Here is a 16,200-nt window from a genome sequence, read left to right as displayed (position 1 = left end):
ATTAAATAGGTTGCAGTAGCACAACTATGATACCAAAACAGGACAGGCAAGGAAGCTTGGTGAAGTAAAGAGAGAGCAGTTTCAATAACATGCCTATTTTTCCGTTCATCTAGGCCATTTTGGGCTGGAGTATAAGGACAAGACCTTTGATGAATAATACCTTTGGTTTGAAGGAAATTCTGAAACAAATGACTAGTATACTCTCCACCACCATCACTTTGCAAAATTTTGATAGAAGCATTGAATTGATTCACAACAAAAGCATGAAAGTGCACAAAAACACCAAACACAGCAACTTTATTGATTAATGGAAAAATCCAAGTATAGCGAGTACACTCATCAATGAAAGACACATAATACCGATACCCTTCAATGGACTTAGTAGGAGAAGGACCCCACACATCAGTGTGTATGACCTCAAACAGAGTTACAGACTTGGAAGCAGGAGAGGGAAAAGGTAAATGAGTGAACTTGCCTTGCAAGCAAGGTTTACAGACTTGAGGGGATGAGGTACAAGAAAATGGAATGGATGACTTACGAAGTGCTATTTGTACAATTGAATTAGTTGGATGACCTAACCTACAATGCCATAAAGCAGAAGACACTTTTTGCCCTATATAAGCTGCTGGACGGTGGGAAGAAGATTTGAGCACTGGAAGAGGATACACTGCATTATTACTCAATCCTTGAAATAGAGTTTGTTGGGTGACCTTGTCCTGTACACATAGAGAAGATTCATCAATAATACATCTGCAATTATTGTCTTTGCACAATTGATGCATAGACAATAAATGCTGAGACAATTGAGGAACATGCAGAACAGAATTAAGTTTGAAAGTATGAGAAGGAGTATGAAGATTAGCACTGCCAATATGTGCAATATCCAAACCTTCACCATTAGCACCAGTGACTTGTTCAGTAGAGGGATAAGGAACAGGCATTTGAATGTTAGACAAGTCCGATGTCATATGATTAGTGGCCCCGGAGTCCAAAAGCCAGAACTCATGTGATGGTGTAGAAGAGGAAGAAGAAGGGCGCTCATGCATAGCAACATGGGCCTGAGGTTGAGATGACCCACCAGGCACAAATGGGACTGAATAGGAAAACTGCACAGGGTGCATTGACTGTTGATAACCGGGATAGCCTTGAGAAGATGAAGAATACCCTTGTGGTGGCTGGGATGAAGCAGGAAAACCAGTCCTGTCAAAACAGGTTGCAGCCGTGTGACCAACCCGATGACAAATTTGACAGCCATGCTGAAAACAAGTAAGAGCAGAATGCCCTTTCCTATCACAGATTTGACAAATTTGCAGCGGTTGAAATGACTGAGGAGAGAATCCTTGTGACCCAGAAGACTGAATACCAGGTTGAGAAAACTGAGCAGATTGATGGGCTCCATAAAAATTCTGTGGAAACACATTGGACTGATTTCCAGAGAAAAACTTCTTGCCTTTACCTTTTCCCTTGAAATTATTCCCTCTGAAATTGTTGTAGGTTCCAAAACCCTGTTGAGAGACAAAACCAAATGGTCCTGAAGGAAACACATGAGGCACCTGAGGTGGATACTGCGTTGGTAGCATTGGTGGATAATGCATTGGTGGCATTGGTTGCAGAGTTGGAGGAAAGGATTTTGTACCAGAAGAACTACCAGCAGTAAATGCAGAACTTGAGGATTGAGCCAACATGGCAGACATATGAGGAATATGATTGGCGGTTTCATCCAACGTGGATTCTTCAGCCTTAAGTTGAGACCGCAATTCTTTCAGAGAAACAAGATTTTCTCGGCCACGGATAACAGCTTTGATAGTGTTAAATTCAGGAGGAAATCCTCGAAGGGCAACAATAACAATATCTTCATCAGATATAGTAACACCAACAGCTGACAATTGATCCCTAGCATCTTTAATCCTCTTAAGATATTCATCAATAGATTCAGGTCCCTTCTTAATGTTTTGTAAATCAATCTTCATTTGCACAATGCTGGTTCTAGATAAGTTGGCAAACCGTTCACGAAGATTAGTCCATAGTTCCTGAGACGTCTGACACCCAATCACACAAGAAAGAGCAGCAGGAGATAAAGTCGCAGTAATAAGAGTCATCAAAGCTTTGTCATGTATAACCCAGACTTTGTAGGCATCAGACAACACAAGGATTGCAGCAATAGTTTCTCCTTCACAGTCAGACGCATTGAACTTAGATGGATAGGGAATGGAACCATCAACAAATCCACGAATTCCATTACCATCAAGCAACAATTCCATTTGAAAACTCCAAGTAACATAATTCGAGTCATCCAGTTTGACATTAACAGTATTGCCAACACTAGGAATTAAGGAGGAAATTGGGGATTGCAGAAGAGCCAATTGAGCAATAGTAACCATGATTCTTAGACAATTGCTTCGATGAGAAGAAATACACAAATGCAGCAGATAAACGCTAAAAAAACAAATTGCACCTCCAATATCACCAAGAAGGCAACGCACAGACGCAAACACCAATGCAGATGAAAAAAGCCCCAAAACTTAGGGTTTAAACAAACCAGAGATTGCAAGAAATCACAATCGATTTGCAGAAATAGATGAAGAAGACACTACCTCTAGATAACCGACGAGCAACCACCAACCAAGAAAGCTGAACACAAGCAACGATGAACACGTCCGACGAAATCACCGACGAAATCACCGACGAAAACTGGCAACAAAATCACCGACTAAAACGAGCAACGAAATCACCGACTTTCTCAACCGAAGAAGAATCGACAAACAATCGATTGAAACACCACCAAGAACGATCACCAACAAGCACGAGGAGCGGAAGCAGGAGGATCGAAATCAATGGCGTAAGCCTTTGATCGGCGAAGATACCATGTTAACGTGAAGAGAAATGAGAGGGAAAACACTCTGAGAGTAAGAGAGAATCTTGAAGAGCAATCTTTTCTTCTTTCACACCTTAACTTTTACAAGACTCAGACTTACAATATAAATACTCACAGTATAACTACCCTAGGACATAATACACCCAATCTCCTAATGACACCTGTCACACAATGCAATGCATACAATATATTTCAACTCTCTAATCCTAACATAGTGAACACCTTTGTAGCGAGTGTGTCGTCTCTTGACACACATTCTCGCATATGTGTTGTTGAGCACGAGTGAACATTGAACTATAAATCAAATACAGATTAAATTGGCATGATTGACAAGGCATCGGCCCAACCCAACAAATAATCGTGTAAAACTCATATCAGAATCTGTTTAATTTTTTCTTAATTATAAACCACCCGTTTGAATTTAAAAACTAATTAAACCCCATTCCTACAAACTATTATTTGGTTCCACTTATCGTAATTTAATTGAATCCATATTCAATAAAATAATAAGTATAAATTAAATTTTATTCTTTCAAGTTTCGGTGCAATTGCAACCATATACAATATTTTTAAGGGTAAATTACATAGTAGCCCCTCAGGTTTGAGGTCTATTGCAATCTTATACAACATCTTTAAAGCATTTCACTTTCATACCTCAAGTACTATTTTATTTCAATTTCATACAACCGTTACATTTTCCATCCATGGATCTCTTAAATGCTGACGTGGCTGCCAAATGTCTGTCACGTGGCAAATAAAATAAATTTTTAATTTTTTTTAAAAAACCTGCCACTTTTTTTTTTTTCTCTCTTTCTTCTTCTTCCTCCTTCTGGTTCGGTCCCTTCTTTTTTTTTTCTTTTTTTTTCTTCTTCTTCTTCTTCTTCCTCCTCCTCCTCTTTCTTCTTCTCTTCCTCCTCTTTCTTCTTCTCTTCTGGGTTCGGTCCCTTTTTTTTTTTCTTCTTCTTCCTCCTCCTCTTTCTTCTTCTCCTCTTCTTCTTCCTCCTTCTTCTTCTAGGTTCAGTCCCTTTCTTTTTTTTTTCTTTTTTTTTTCTTCTTCCTCTTCTTCTTCTTCTTCCTCCTCCTCCTTTTTCTTCTTCTCTTCTTCTTCTTCCTCCTTCTTCTTCTGGGTTGCAGGGGTTCGGTCCCTTTTTTTTTTCTTCCAATTTCAGGTTTTTCTAAAAAAAATTAAAAAATTATTTTATTTGCCACGTGGCAGACATTTGGCAGCCACATGGCATATATGTGGCAGCCACGTCAGCATTTAACAGATCTATGGATGGAAAATGTAACGGTTGTATGAAATTGAAATAAAATAGTACTTGAGGTATGAAAGTGAAATGTTTTAAAGATGTTGTATAAGATTGCAAATAGACCTCAAACCTAAGGGGCTACTATATAATTTACCCTATTTTTAAAACATTTTAATTTGATACATTTTCTATTATTTCATTTCAATTTTATATTTGTTAAAAAATCTGTTAAGTAAACGTTAAGTAATGACATGACAAATGTGAGGTCCCCTTTAATGCTAACGTAGCTGCCAAACTTGTGCCATGAACAAACAATGAATACAAAAACTAAAATTTAATTAGAACAAACAACTAATACATAGGACATCGATTATTCCGCACCACTCCAATAGCAGGAAAATTTAAATACGCATAGCAAGGTGGGAGATTATACTACACCACCTAAAATTGCAATGAAGTTAAATAGCAAGCAAATTTAAATATGCAGGGTAGGGTGGGCGATTATACCGCTTCACCTAAACTTTGCAGTAAAATTAGATCTGCAGTCCAAGATAGGCGATGATATCGCACCATCTTGGATTGCAGTAAGATTAAATTTGCAGTTCAAGATGGGCAATTGTACAGCACCATCTTGGATTGCAATAAAATCAACATAAATAAATACTGGATTAGTAATCAAGATCTACACCAAACAAGAAATTAAAGATGTATGTAACTGTTACGTTGAGAACTAAAAGCAGGCATGGAGCAAACAATTCGTTGCGAGGGTATATCGCGCAGTTGAGGCAGAGGAAGAAGATGAGCAGTAAAATCCTTAGAGGAAACATTTATTTTTCTTTCTTTCATTCGGCGAAGAGAAATGAGAAATTGTTAGGTTTTAGAGACTCGTGCTGATAATGTGTTATAAATATGTAAAAGTTAGAGAGATAACATTTACTAGTGACAGGAGCAAAGCAGGTATAAAATATCACACTGAAACTATAGCACAAAGGATGACAAATAAAAGATGGAGGAATAGATACTGAAGTTATTAATTTTTCCTTTCTTGTCAGTATATCTCTCTGTCATTTAATAGCAGTCTGAGCGCTCTATTTATAGAGAGGCTCCATACAAATAAGTTCTTATAGCTTGAAATTTACAACTCATAACTTTGAAAATACAATCATTTTGTTTCCAAAGTTTACATCATATTTGTGCGCATTGAAAAATCTACCAAGGCACTGTGAGCATTCACTAACCCACCATCATTTTCAACAGATCAAAATCTGTTTAATTTTTTTTCTTAATTATAAACCACGCGTTCGAATTTAAAAACTAACTAAACCCCATTCCTACAGACTTTTATTTGGTTCCACTTATCGTAATTTAATTAAATCCATATTCAATAAAATAATAAGGATAAACGACATTTTAATCTTTCAAGTTTCGGTGCAATTGCAACCGTATACAATATTTTAAAAATATTTTAATCTGATACATTGTTTATTATTTCATTTCAATTTTTGTTGCAAATTCCATTAAGTAAATGTTAAGTAATGACATGACAAATGTGGGATCCTCATTAATTCTGACGTGGCCAAACAACTAATACAAAAGCTAAATTTAATTAGGACATTAAAATATTAAAATAATTAATTAAAAACAAAAAAACAAAAATGGTTCATCATCCCACCCCGAGCACCCTTTTTCCATCACCACCAAATTATCTGTCAATCTGCAAACCTCCACCCCGATTGATAAATCTCATTCTGCCCTTCCATATCCAGACCCTATTCTTCTTCCTCCTTACCTTCAGCTTCTCCGCGTTCGCAAACTCCGTCAATCCTCAGATTTATCGCGATAATTAAAGATAAACCCTAAAAATCTGCCCACCTCCCTTTTCCTCTCCGTCGAGAACCAGTAACCAATCTCTTCTCTCTCTATCTCTGTAAGTTTTCTGTTAAATCGCTCGCCGTCTTCCGCCGGTCTGCTGCTCAACGGCTCGAACAACCCCGACAGGTCCAGCCCGGCCGAGAACGAAATCAAATCGAACGCGTTCAAGGTCGTCATGCCCTTTGCTCCTCGTCGCCGTTGCCAATTATGGCGTCGTCCGTCGAAAAATCATTTGTCTTAACCACCGGTCCTTGTAACCCTTTCAGATTCGACGACATCCATCTGCAGCTGGAAAAGTAAAAGTATTGAGCTGATAGGATCAGACATGATATACATGGGAAATTGCAAGAAAAGTAGTGCAGGAAGTAGAAAAGGAAATAAAAGGAAATCATATCTTCATTCATTCCTAATTTAGATGAACATAGTAGTTTAAAAGACTGTGATATCTGCGCATCTTATTTTATTTTTCACATATTTTTTTAATGTTTGGCAATTGAATTGAATGAATTGAAGAAGATTAAAGAACAGAAATTATCAAAAGGTTTGTGAGAGGTAAAATGAGATATGTGAATAGCGCAATCCTAGTTTAAATACACAAAAGAATAGCTAAGGTTTAGTAGTCTTAGTAGGCTTAACAATAACAATGAACCTAATAAATACTAGTAACCTATGGGGCCCAAAGGTCCTAACACTCGATCCCAATTAAAGAAAGAGGTGAAACGCAAAATTGGATGCGGAAAATGGGGAATTAGGAATTTCTGGTTAGAGAAAAAGGCGTAGAAGTCATGGTGGAACGGGTTGGTGATGGGACAAGGGGGTGTTCGGTGGGGAAGATGAACCCCTTTTTTTTTCTTTTCTTTTTTTCTTTTTTTGTTTACTTTTCCAGTTCTTTTAATTCTTTTAGATTTCCAATTCTTTTAATTATTTTAATATTTTAATGTCATAATTAAATTTTAGTTTTGTTTTAGGTTTTTGTCCACGCGGCAAAAGTTTGACAGCCACATTTGCCATGTTATTTAATAAATTTTTTAACGAATGTATGAAATTAAAATAAAATAATGGTAAATGTATGAGATTGAAATATTTTAAAGATATTGTATGAGGTTGCAATCACATCGAAATTTGAAAGGATAAAATATAATTTACCTAAATAATAATAGCATTTTTTGGGAAAAGGGATATTCTTCGGATCTCTTCTTCCCAATCCATCAAGTCTGGAAATCCGGACCGTTGAAATTTGATCCAACAGCTACAAACAGAGGCTCATTTTAAAAATTATAATAACTTTAGCCGTTTAATCAAATTTCAACGATCCGGATCTTCAAACTTGATAGATTAGGAGGAAGGAATCCGGAGACGATCCTTTTCCAATTTTTGGCACTTGATCTGGTTCCGTTGATCCAACTGTAGCTGTTTTAGTAACTTCACTGGCCTTCCCTAGGCGGTCCATATTTATTTTCAATATCACAGTTTGACTAAGAGCGTCTTTAAAATTAATGTTAAATTCTAGGTGGAAATGTCACTGTACATATTAACATAAAAAATTCTTCCAATTGAAGTGTTATTTATTGACTGAATTTGAAGATTTTGCGGATCTTATTAATTTTAATGGTATTTTCCTTATTTAACTAACATTTCAACCAATAAAAATTTTGTTTCAACTATTTTTTATAATAAATACAACAATTTAAAATTTTATATAATTAAAAAAAATTTGACACTTTATTTGGAGGAATACAATTTTCGACATAAGACTTCAAGTTATCACGCTTAGCCATTCATTATAATTTAACCAGTGTTCTAAAAATCCTCGCCTAGCACCGCCTAGGCACTAGGCGGCTGGTCACCGCCCCGATTAATGTCTAGGCATTTGAAAATTAAGAAATGGCGCCTAGATCTGCTGAGGCACCCGCCTAGCCTGTCCAGACTCGCCTAGACACTCGCCTTGGTCATGACTCACTTGAATAGAAACTATATAACTTTTAGTTTGCATTTTATTTTTTTAATAAATTGTAAGAGACTTGTTGCGTACTTAAGGTTCCGTTTGGTACGTGGGACGGAACAGAACGGAGTGGGACAAGGCGTTCCATCTCACGTTTGATGCGCCTAAAACGGGTGGAACGCGCTGTTCCATGGAACGAATTTTGGGTGAATTTTCGTTCCACCTTACCCCCTGGAATGACTCATTCCATATATGTGGAACACAAAATTATAACATTTCTGTCTCCTTCTTCCTCCTCCTTGTTTCCATCTGAGGTCATCTTTGCTCCTTCTCCGTTCCGTCCCGTCCTGTCCCGTCCCATTCCATTCCGTCCCGTCCCGTCTGCATACCAAACAATACCTAAATAAACATATATTATATTCTTGTTCCTCATGGTTTCATTATATTCAAATACTTTATAATATATATGTCATTCTATTTTGTAGATTATGATGAAATTATATATATTTTAACTATAAGCAGACATTTACTTGTACGAAATATAATAGATTTACTTAAATCCGTCTGGCTCCGCTTAACCGTTTAAACACTAGGTCGTAACCTACCGCCCAACTAACTTCTAATGTTTTTTAGAACCTTGAATTTGACATGTCTAACCCATCCATAAAGAAGTAAACAAAAGTCATAATTAAGTATTGTCCACATTAATTACACTCCCTAAATTTTCTTCATTTGCTCGGTTGCGCTCTCTCTCTCTCTCTCTCTCTCTCTCTCTCTCTCTCTCTTTGTAGCTCACGCCCTCTTCGTGTTGTCCTAACAATGGCTCGAGGTTCATCTCAGTCCCAAGCGTCGTCGTCCTCTGCGACTGCGCGCCCCGGCGTCATGGCTCCGCGGGGCTCGGCCGCCGCGACTGCTGGAATGCGTCGCCGTCGTGTCGGAGGCTCCACCGGCTCCGGAAGCATCGGCGGAGGAGGAGGCGGATCAGGTGCCGGAAACAACATGCTGAGGTTCTACACGGACGACGCTCCTGGCTTGAAGATCACCCCGACTGTTGTCCTCGTCATGAGCCTCTGCTTCATAGGCTTCGTCACGGCTCTTCATGTGTTCGGCAAGCTGTACCTCCACCGATCTGGTGGCGGAGCTTGAGTTCTGAGTCCTGGTTGGGATCGGGTTCGGATTCGGAGCTTAATCGGTAATTCAATGACACGAATGCTTTGTTTTCGCTTTGCTCTGTAAATTTTCGCAGAGTTGACGTTGTTAGGGTTTCAATTTTGTTTTAAAGTTGGGATCTGTTGGGTCTTGGATTGTGTTTGGATCAAAATCGAGTAATATTTAGCCTTTCGTTATTTTGCTCTCTAATGTTGAAGTGTGACATAATTACATTGAATGGTCGAGAAGATCCAATAGTTTTGAATTTGTAGAAATTTAAAAGATTAAAAGGAAAACAGAATTGTGCAAACTTGGGAGATTCGTGATGAGAGAAAACAAGTAGACTTTTGCTAATAAGAACTGGAATTGGAAAAAAGGGGATCCAAGGAAAAATGGTATAAATCGTTGCATATCTCCCTTTTGTTTGCATACAAAAGGGTTCATCAACATTTGCATACAAGCCCTTTTTTTGATAATTTTCATCTGCATACAAGCCCTCTTTTGCTGATATGTTCCTTGTTTTGTGCTTTGTTCTTGACGGAGTTGATAATATCATATAAATCGTTGCATCTCCCTTTTGTGTGCATCTCTTTTATGCGTAAAGCATGTTTTCTTTGCTGGTTGCTGTTTCATTAAATGAAAATTATCCTGAAAGATAGTCGGTATCTGCTGTATGATCTCCGCTAATCATTGCCTCTTCCGAAGATAAGTAGGAATGGATGTGCACTTCATTTGTCATTGTTTGTACATCGACTGTTGTTGTATGCTCAGAAAACCATGCCCTTGGTCCTTTTTGGGTGAAATACAGAATATGATGAATGATGAACAAATGCAAATCTACTCACCTCATATATGGTTGAGAATTGGAAGATTAACTACTGATTTACAAGACTTTTGGCATAAATCTACATTCTTCCTTGGTAGAAAACAAGGTACAATTGATTGTTACGATTTAGCGAACAGGGATTATTTGCCCATGGATAAATATAGCAACTGTACTTCCCTTCTGATGTTTCAAAAACTTCTATGCTCAAAATTCTCACAAACGAAGATGGGGGTCTTTCGACCCAGACTAAGTAGCGCATCTCTGCTCTATGGTGCGTCACGACGAAATGTGCCGTTTCATTTGCCGAACTTGGGACCCAAGACCATGAACATGCTTGAAAGGAGTTCCCAAGCTTCAAAATACGACCAAGGATTGGCTCCACGGATTTTCCCCAATATACGGTCTCTGACATAAGCTAGGGTTCTCTATTTTTATCTACCCAAACCGCTGGGATACCCAAGTATTTTCCTGGATCGTCGGCATTTCCAGTAAAGCACTAAGCTCCTCTCAGTCTCCACCGGCGTATTAGTGTTATGAACCCAAAATGTAATTGAGGTTTATGCTTTAATTTGAATTGTTAAGAATTGTTAAATATGCCAGCTGGCATTTTAAGGAGTAGAGTCTGTATAAAAGGAGCCAGCTTCCTCTAATGTGAAGATCAGAATTTACAAACAGAAATACAAAACCAAAAAACAATTCAAGAGCTCTGCTCTCTCTCTCTCTCTTCCTTCCCTCTCCCTCTCTATCCTCTGTGACTTGCAGGTTGATTAAGGGGTTACAGATTTGGATTGTATCAATTAGCACTGAAATAGACTACCGAATTTCATAAGCTAATCTCCTTCCCCGACGTTTGGCAGTAAGCATTTAGCAGTTCACAATGTTTTGACAATTGTTCCTTAATGCTTTGAGGATCGATGTATCATCCGAGTCGTCTAAGTTCCATTCAATTAATATAATAATAATTTAAATTTTCGAACAATTTGATTGTGTGTCGGAATGTGAAGAAGGCCGAGAAGGCTGCGATGGAGAGTAATCGGGCTGTGGCGGTTGCGACGTATGTGGAAATTCGTCGGACCATGGCTCGGTTGATGGAGGAACTTCCTAAGCTGCGCAAGTTGGCTCAGAAAAAGGTGAAACGAATCCAATTCATCTATTTTTATTTTATTTTTAAGTTTCATAATTAATTATTAATTAAGACAAAATTAGAAAATATATGTGATTAGATTTGATTTATTTATTTATTTTTATATAGTAGGATTATATAGGACGCAAAAAAATCATAAGATATGCTGCATCACATATTATGTTTTCCTTTTCTATTAGTTTTAATCTATTGTGTAAACTAAATTTTGAAAGATGCGCATGTGATTCGAGATTTGACGGGTCAAAATGTATGGAAATTTTGATTCAGCCGATGGTGATTAGCCAAGATGGAGATAGTGTGTACAGATGAAGTGTGTGAGAATAGCTCCAAATTGATGTCACATTCTTATCTAATTGCTGGCTTTCTCTCCAAAGTCGATAGTTTCTTGTGGTCGAAAAAAGTCGGTAGTTTCTTGGTTTTGGAAAATGGTGTGGATTGAGCCTGACTGTTACTGTTCACTGTGTGTCTATCATCGACGCACGAGATGAACAAAACAAGAGTGGTTCTTGTAGTAAAGGAACAAAACAATCATCGTCAACGAAATTGCAGAAGCTACAAGGAACTAGACTAGAGGCGAGGCGAAACGAGACAACTGTAACCTCGGTAGATATATTCCATGAGATCTTGCATTTCCTCTTTATGATACAACTTATGTTCCGAGACCATTAGCAAAAGAGTTGGGACTCTACGAAGTTATGCGTTACGTTCCTAAGCAGATAGAGAACCCCGTTCACATGAATTCTCAAGGGGTTGCATAGAATCTGACAATCAGCTTCTCTACTCTGATGACTTGTCACGAATTTGTTCTTTGGCTTTACTTCTTGAGTTTCTGTCACGCTTTACCAGCTCCGCATTCTCGGAGAAATAACGATGTTCTGAAAAGGGCTTCATGTATCTTCTTTTTGTTAATTCCTTCTTGCCTATATTATCATTTCATATCTCTTGTTCATGTTTTACCCTGAACTGACATAACCTTCTAACATTTATCCGCTGATGATGTTTATGATGCACTTTTGGTTACTGATGTGGAATTGCTTTGACAATAAAACGCACAAACGTAACCAACGTGACCAAATCCAAAAGCTACATAATGAGTTGCACAGCGTGAGAATATCATCCCGCAACGCGAGAGCATGAATTGGCGTCGGCATGGTTCTTCAGATACCATAAGAGTGTGCCCAACATACAGCCTTAGTATATAACATGGCAACCATAGTGTGACTGTGTGAACATCTTGGACCTATAGACAGGCACACCCACACAAACATAAAGGAATTTGGGTCGTACTCGTTAATATTGATTATTATCACCACTATAATCTCTAAAGACTTGTAACAACAAAGTTGCTTAACTTGTATTCTTATTTTGGTTTAATTACAGGTTAAAGGGCTGTCCCCTGAAGAACTAGAAGCACGTAGTGATCTGGTTTTTGCACTGCCTGAGAGGATACCAGATGGGACAGAAACTGCAGCTAAAAAAGCTGGGGAATGGGGAACTTCAACATCTCATAAAAATATCAAATTTGACTCATCAGGTAATCAGTATTTTATATGCTTTTTTATTTTTCTGCTGTTATAGTTTTCAATGAATGTCAAGCCTCTTGATAGATTATTAATATTAATGTGTTTCCTTACCATTCAGATGGGAACTTTGATAGTGAATTTTTCCAGCAAAACCGAAGAATCGAGTCAGTTCAGGAAGGAGTACAGCTCTGCTGTTATTTTGATTGAGTTGGTCACTTGCTCAGGATTAAGCTCTAGATATCATCTCGGAAGGTTTGGGTACTTTGAAAGATTTGGGCCATGGTATGAATGCGGTTGGTCGATGCACATAACTTTGTTTCATTGTGTTATTAGAAGAATTCAAACATTGATCATTGTTTCGATATGTTCAGGAATTGGACTGACAACTCCCACTAATTGGTGAGATAGAAACAAAAGTGAGATTTTCTTCTCTAACTAGAATCCTAATCTTTCCGGCAACACCGGTGAGAGATAGTGTTGGTAACATTTTAAGTTCATTACTTAGTGATGGAGTTTTGATGCTTTTACAGGTGGACAAGGTTACATCTGACATAAAAAGTAATAGTGTTAGGCTCAAGGAAAATCTAAACAAGGTATCTGTACGCTGACCATATTGACCAGTTTTAATTGTTGCATCATACAGGTAGGGCTCTACTAATGAGAAACTTGGTTTGTTTTACGGGTGAGGTCGAGCTGGAATTTCTGCATTGACATTATTTTGCTTTGTATTGTTCTGGGAATCGCCTTCTATCTTAACAAGTATTCTCTCTGTCTTTTTACTTAGAAAACCTTAAAATCTAGTCCCCAAATGCTAAGAAGCTTATATACACACACTTCCTGATGTAGAGTTAAACGTTCTGTGAAATTGGTTTCATGTTCCGGAAAATAACTCATAAGACAGTTTATGCCACATTTATTTCACGGGGTTGTCTAAGAATTGATTTTGCGTGTTCTGAATGCTTTAACATACTTTTCTTTCCTTGAATAAATGAGATATTCAACTGTTTTCTTTACTACTGCGATGAAGTTACTTTAAAAAGACTTCAGCAGCTTATCGGATCATATCTGATGTGGTATACATTCTTCCATTTCATAAGGCTTTGCTAGCTTGTATCTCTTTAACATCTTCCGTTCAAGTACAACGTTAATTATCTAATCTGGTTTTGGCTACTTGAAGATGATTATATACAGTTTCTTGCTCATGGTGGTTCTTTCTCCCAACAATGTGGAAAATTTGTAGTTTAGATTTATTTATGTCTGTACTTATCATTCAATGAATTTATTGAGCATCAATTTGCCTTATATAGTTTTGCAGTGCATTGTTCGATCCAAATCCATGTTGTTGAGTGCATTTTTCCTCACCCCCTAAAGTAAGTGTGATGCTCACCCCAATTTATTGCCGTTATATTAGTTTGGTGAGCATCACCTTTATTTAGGGGTGAGCAAATTAAGTTGCACTAGGAAAAGATTATGCTATCAAATGTCAAATTATCTTTTTGTAAATGGAAAGAATTTATAACCCAAAGAAATTAAAACAAACTGAACATTTATGATAATTACTCATATCATTTAAGTATTTGACAATACTAATTTACGTATTATTACACTGAAAAATGTTTATTTTCTTTCTTTTTTTCCCATCCTTGATCAAGCATGAACTTACACATTCTTATGAGGGTGGTAATAAATATTCCCAACCAGGAGAGCATTCTCCACATAAACAGAGTTAACTAGCAACAAATGTAGATTATTGAACTGGTTATATGTACTACCCAGTCTTGGAGGCCAAATCGATATCGTGCTTTGTACACCTTGTTTACACTTCATGCTGTACAGCCAGAAACTATGGCCTCCTGAATGTGTTCATTCGTCAAGGGAACTTAGCTTTCATCAAAGACTTTATTACGAGGAGTATGTAGCGAGGAAGCCCATTTCATTAAACTCCTCAAAGTTGGCTGGAACAGTTGGATTTGCTTTGGGTATGTCATTTTGCAAGTGGTTTGGAATGTAGCAGTTGACAACATTACCAGCTGCTAGTTTCTTGCTAAGCAGAACGTTCCCATCTTTGTTCTTGCTTTCTAGATTTATGAGTGGAAAAAGATTTTCTTTTGTATTTTCTTCTCTAATCTTCCTTTTTAGTGTGGAATTAATGCCCGAAGAAGAAATTGATACTGTGGATTTTACCTTATTATTTGAGCCGACTGGATAGCTATCTTTGCGCCCTTGAAAGCTCGCACTTGAGGTCTCTATCGGTGATGGAGGTTGACCGGCGAGGATGGAAGCTAATACTCGACAGTCTTTGTATAGAAAATCTGTGATTATATCAGCACGATGGATTGGACTTGTAGGCCGTACTGTTGGCCCAGATTTTGGTAGGCACCTCCAAAATTCAGTGTTGTAGATGTCTTGAGCGTTACATATGTTCTTTGTTGTGTTTCCTCGCTGTTGAACTCGGCATAGTACCCAATCATCCAACTGTTACAACACGAAGCATTTTTTAACGTATTGCCTTTGATCACATTGTTTTGATCAAAGTCGATGTATGAACTGCATAATTTACCGAGTCGTAGTGAAAAAAAACATGAAGACCACGACTTAAATAGTTAAATCAAAGCATGGTCTGTGTTTCACTTTTAAAAACACATTAGCTATAGTACAAGGCAAGATTGAGTATGTTGAATTCTAAGGGAACCTAGCTAGCTAGGCTAGCACGAGAGTTTGATAGAGCATGAGCGACTCTAAACAGTTTATGGGTGTGGGGTTCAACAGTTATCAAAAAGACACACGTGGATGACTGATGCTAGCATTTCTCACATGTGAAACAATACAGTACGTATTGGTTGATTAGTAAGCTTATGCCTTTAAGTGGTTTGTTCCATTTTTTGAGATACATATATATAATATGCAAACTCAGTATCTCATTCTATCGACTTACTCTCATAGAACCTTTGGATCTCGAGGGGTTAACCGTACTGTCGAGCAGTCTATACTCGTTCATGATCCATTCAGTCTTAACTCCTTTAGGAGCTCGACCGGTGTAAAAGACCAAAGCCTTCTTCACTCCTATCCGCTTTGATCCACAAGAGGTGAGAATTGGCTTGTCACTTCCAGCAGCCTTCCAATAACCCAAAGCTGCTGTTCTATTAGGCCTCTCCCCATTCGGATACTTCCGGTCCCTCGGGCTGAAGAAGTACCATTCATCTTCTCCAAACAAAGCCTTGTCTGCAAAAATCAAGTAATAAAACATACAATTCAAAAACATATACACTCGGTTATTACTGTGTAATCCAAATCGAAGGATTAACCATGGAGGAATGAAATGAGTGAATGCTTCAGTACTGACTGGGTAGCTCCCACGGATTATACTTATACAGATCGATCTCCGTGATCAACTGAGCTGGAAGCGGATGCGAAATCATTTTGTTTCGCAAGTAGTGAACGATGAGTTCTTCATCTGATGGATGGAATCTGAAACCCGGAGGCAATTGCATAGTAGAATAAGTCGTGAATGTGGGTTCTTTCTCCATGAAAGCGCAGTTTTTCCTTGGACGACGAGGGAATACAATAAGAAGCAACGATAATATCAATCTAAAACAGTTGTAGATGGAAAATGAAATGG

General features: G+C 37.9%; 2 protein-coding genes and 1 pseudogene across 2 annotated transcripts; 2 read left to right on the top strand and 1 right to left on the bottom strand.

The window, feature by feature from the left end:
- The first annotated feature begins 8,758 nt into the window (after positions 1-8,758).
- Positions 8,759-9,285, top strand: LOC103418826 (protein transport protein Sec61 subunit beta-like). The gene has a single exon (XM_008356936.4). The coding sequence runs from the start codon at positions 8,759-8,761 to the stop codon at positions 9,083-9,085; it is 327 nt and encodes a 108-aa protein (XP_008355158.1). The 3' UTR covers positions 9,086-9,285.
- Positions 9,286-9,431: 146 nt separating this feature from the next.
- Positions 9,432-13,518, top strand: LOC103407772 (syntaxin-71-like; annotated as a pseudogene).
- A 733-nt stretch (positions 13,519-14,251) lies between these two features.
- LOC103418847 (NAC transcription factor 32-like) lies at positions 14,252-16,151 on the bottom strand. The gene is made up of 3 exons (XM_008356958.4): positions 15,925-16,151; positions 15,517-15,803; positions 14,252-15,056 (listed from the first exon to the last, which is right to left on the bottom strand). Exons 1-3 carry the CDS (start codon positions 16,106-16,108, stop codon positions 14,484-14,486), a joined length of 1,044 nt encoding a protein of 347 aa, XP_008355180.3. The 5' UTR covers positions 16,109-16,151; the 3' UTR covers positions 14,252-14,483.
- Between the last annotated feature and the right edge of the window lie 49 nt (positions 16,152-16,200).

The sequence above is a fragment of the Malus domestica genome, chromosome 03 (assembly GCF_042453785.1).
Source record: "Malus domestica chromosome 03, GDT2T_hap1".
NCBI classification, from domain to species: Eukaryota; Viridiplantae; Streptophyta; class Magnoliopsida; order Rosales; family Rosaceae; genus Malus; species Malus domestica.
This window is presented reverse-complemented; position numbering and strand designations above follow the sequence as displayed.

What these genes read in the sequence shown, in the direction of transcription:
- LOC103418826 (XM_008356936.4), top strand. Translation starts at nt 8,759, where the DNA reads ATGGCTCGAGGTTCATCTCAGTCCCAAGCGTCGTCGTCCTCTGCGACT.
- LOC103418847 (XM_008356958.4), bottom strand. Translation starts at nt 16,108, where the DNA reads ATGGAGAAAGAACCCACATTCACGACTTATTCTACTATGCAATTGCCT. An exon ending in TAATCCGTGGGAGCTACCCA is followed by an intron (nt 15,804 to 15,924) that starts GTCAGTACTGAA and finishes TGATTTTTGCAG; the next exon opens with ACAAGGCTTTGTTTGGAGAA. An exon ending in GATCCAAAGGTTCTATGAGA is followed by an intron (nt 15,057 to 15,516) that starts GTAAGTCGATAG and finishes GTGTTGTAACAG; the next exon opens with TTGGATGATTGGGTACTATG.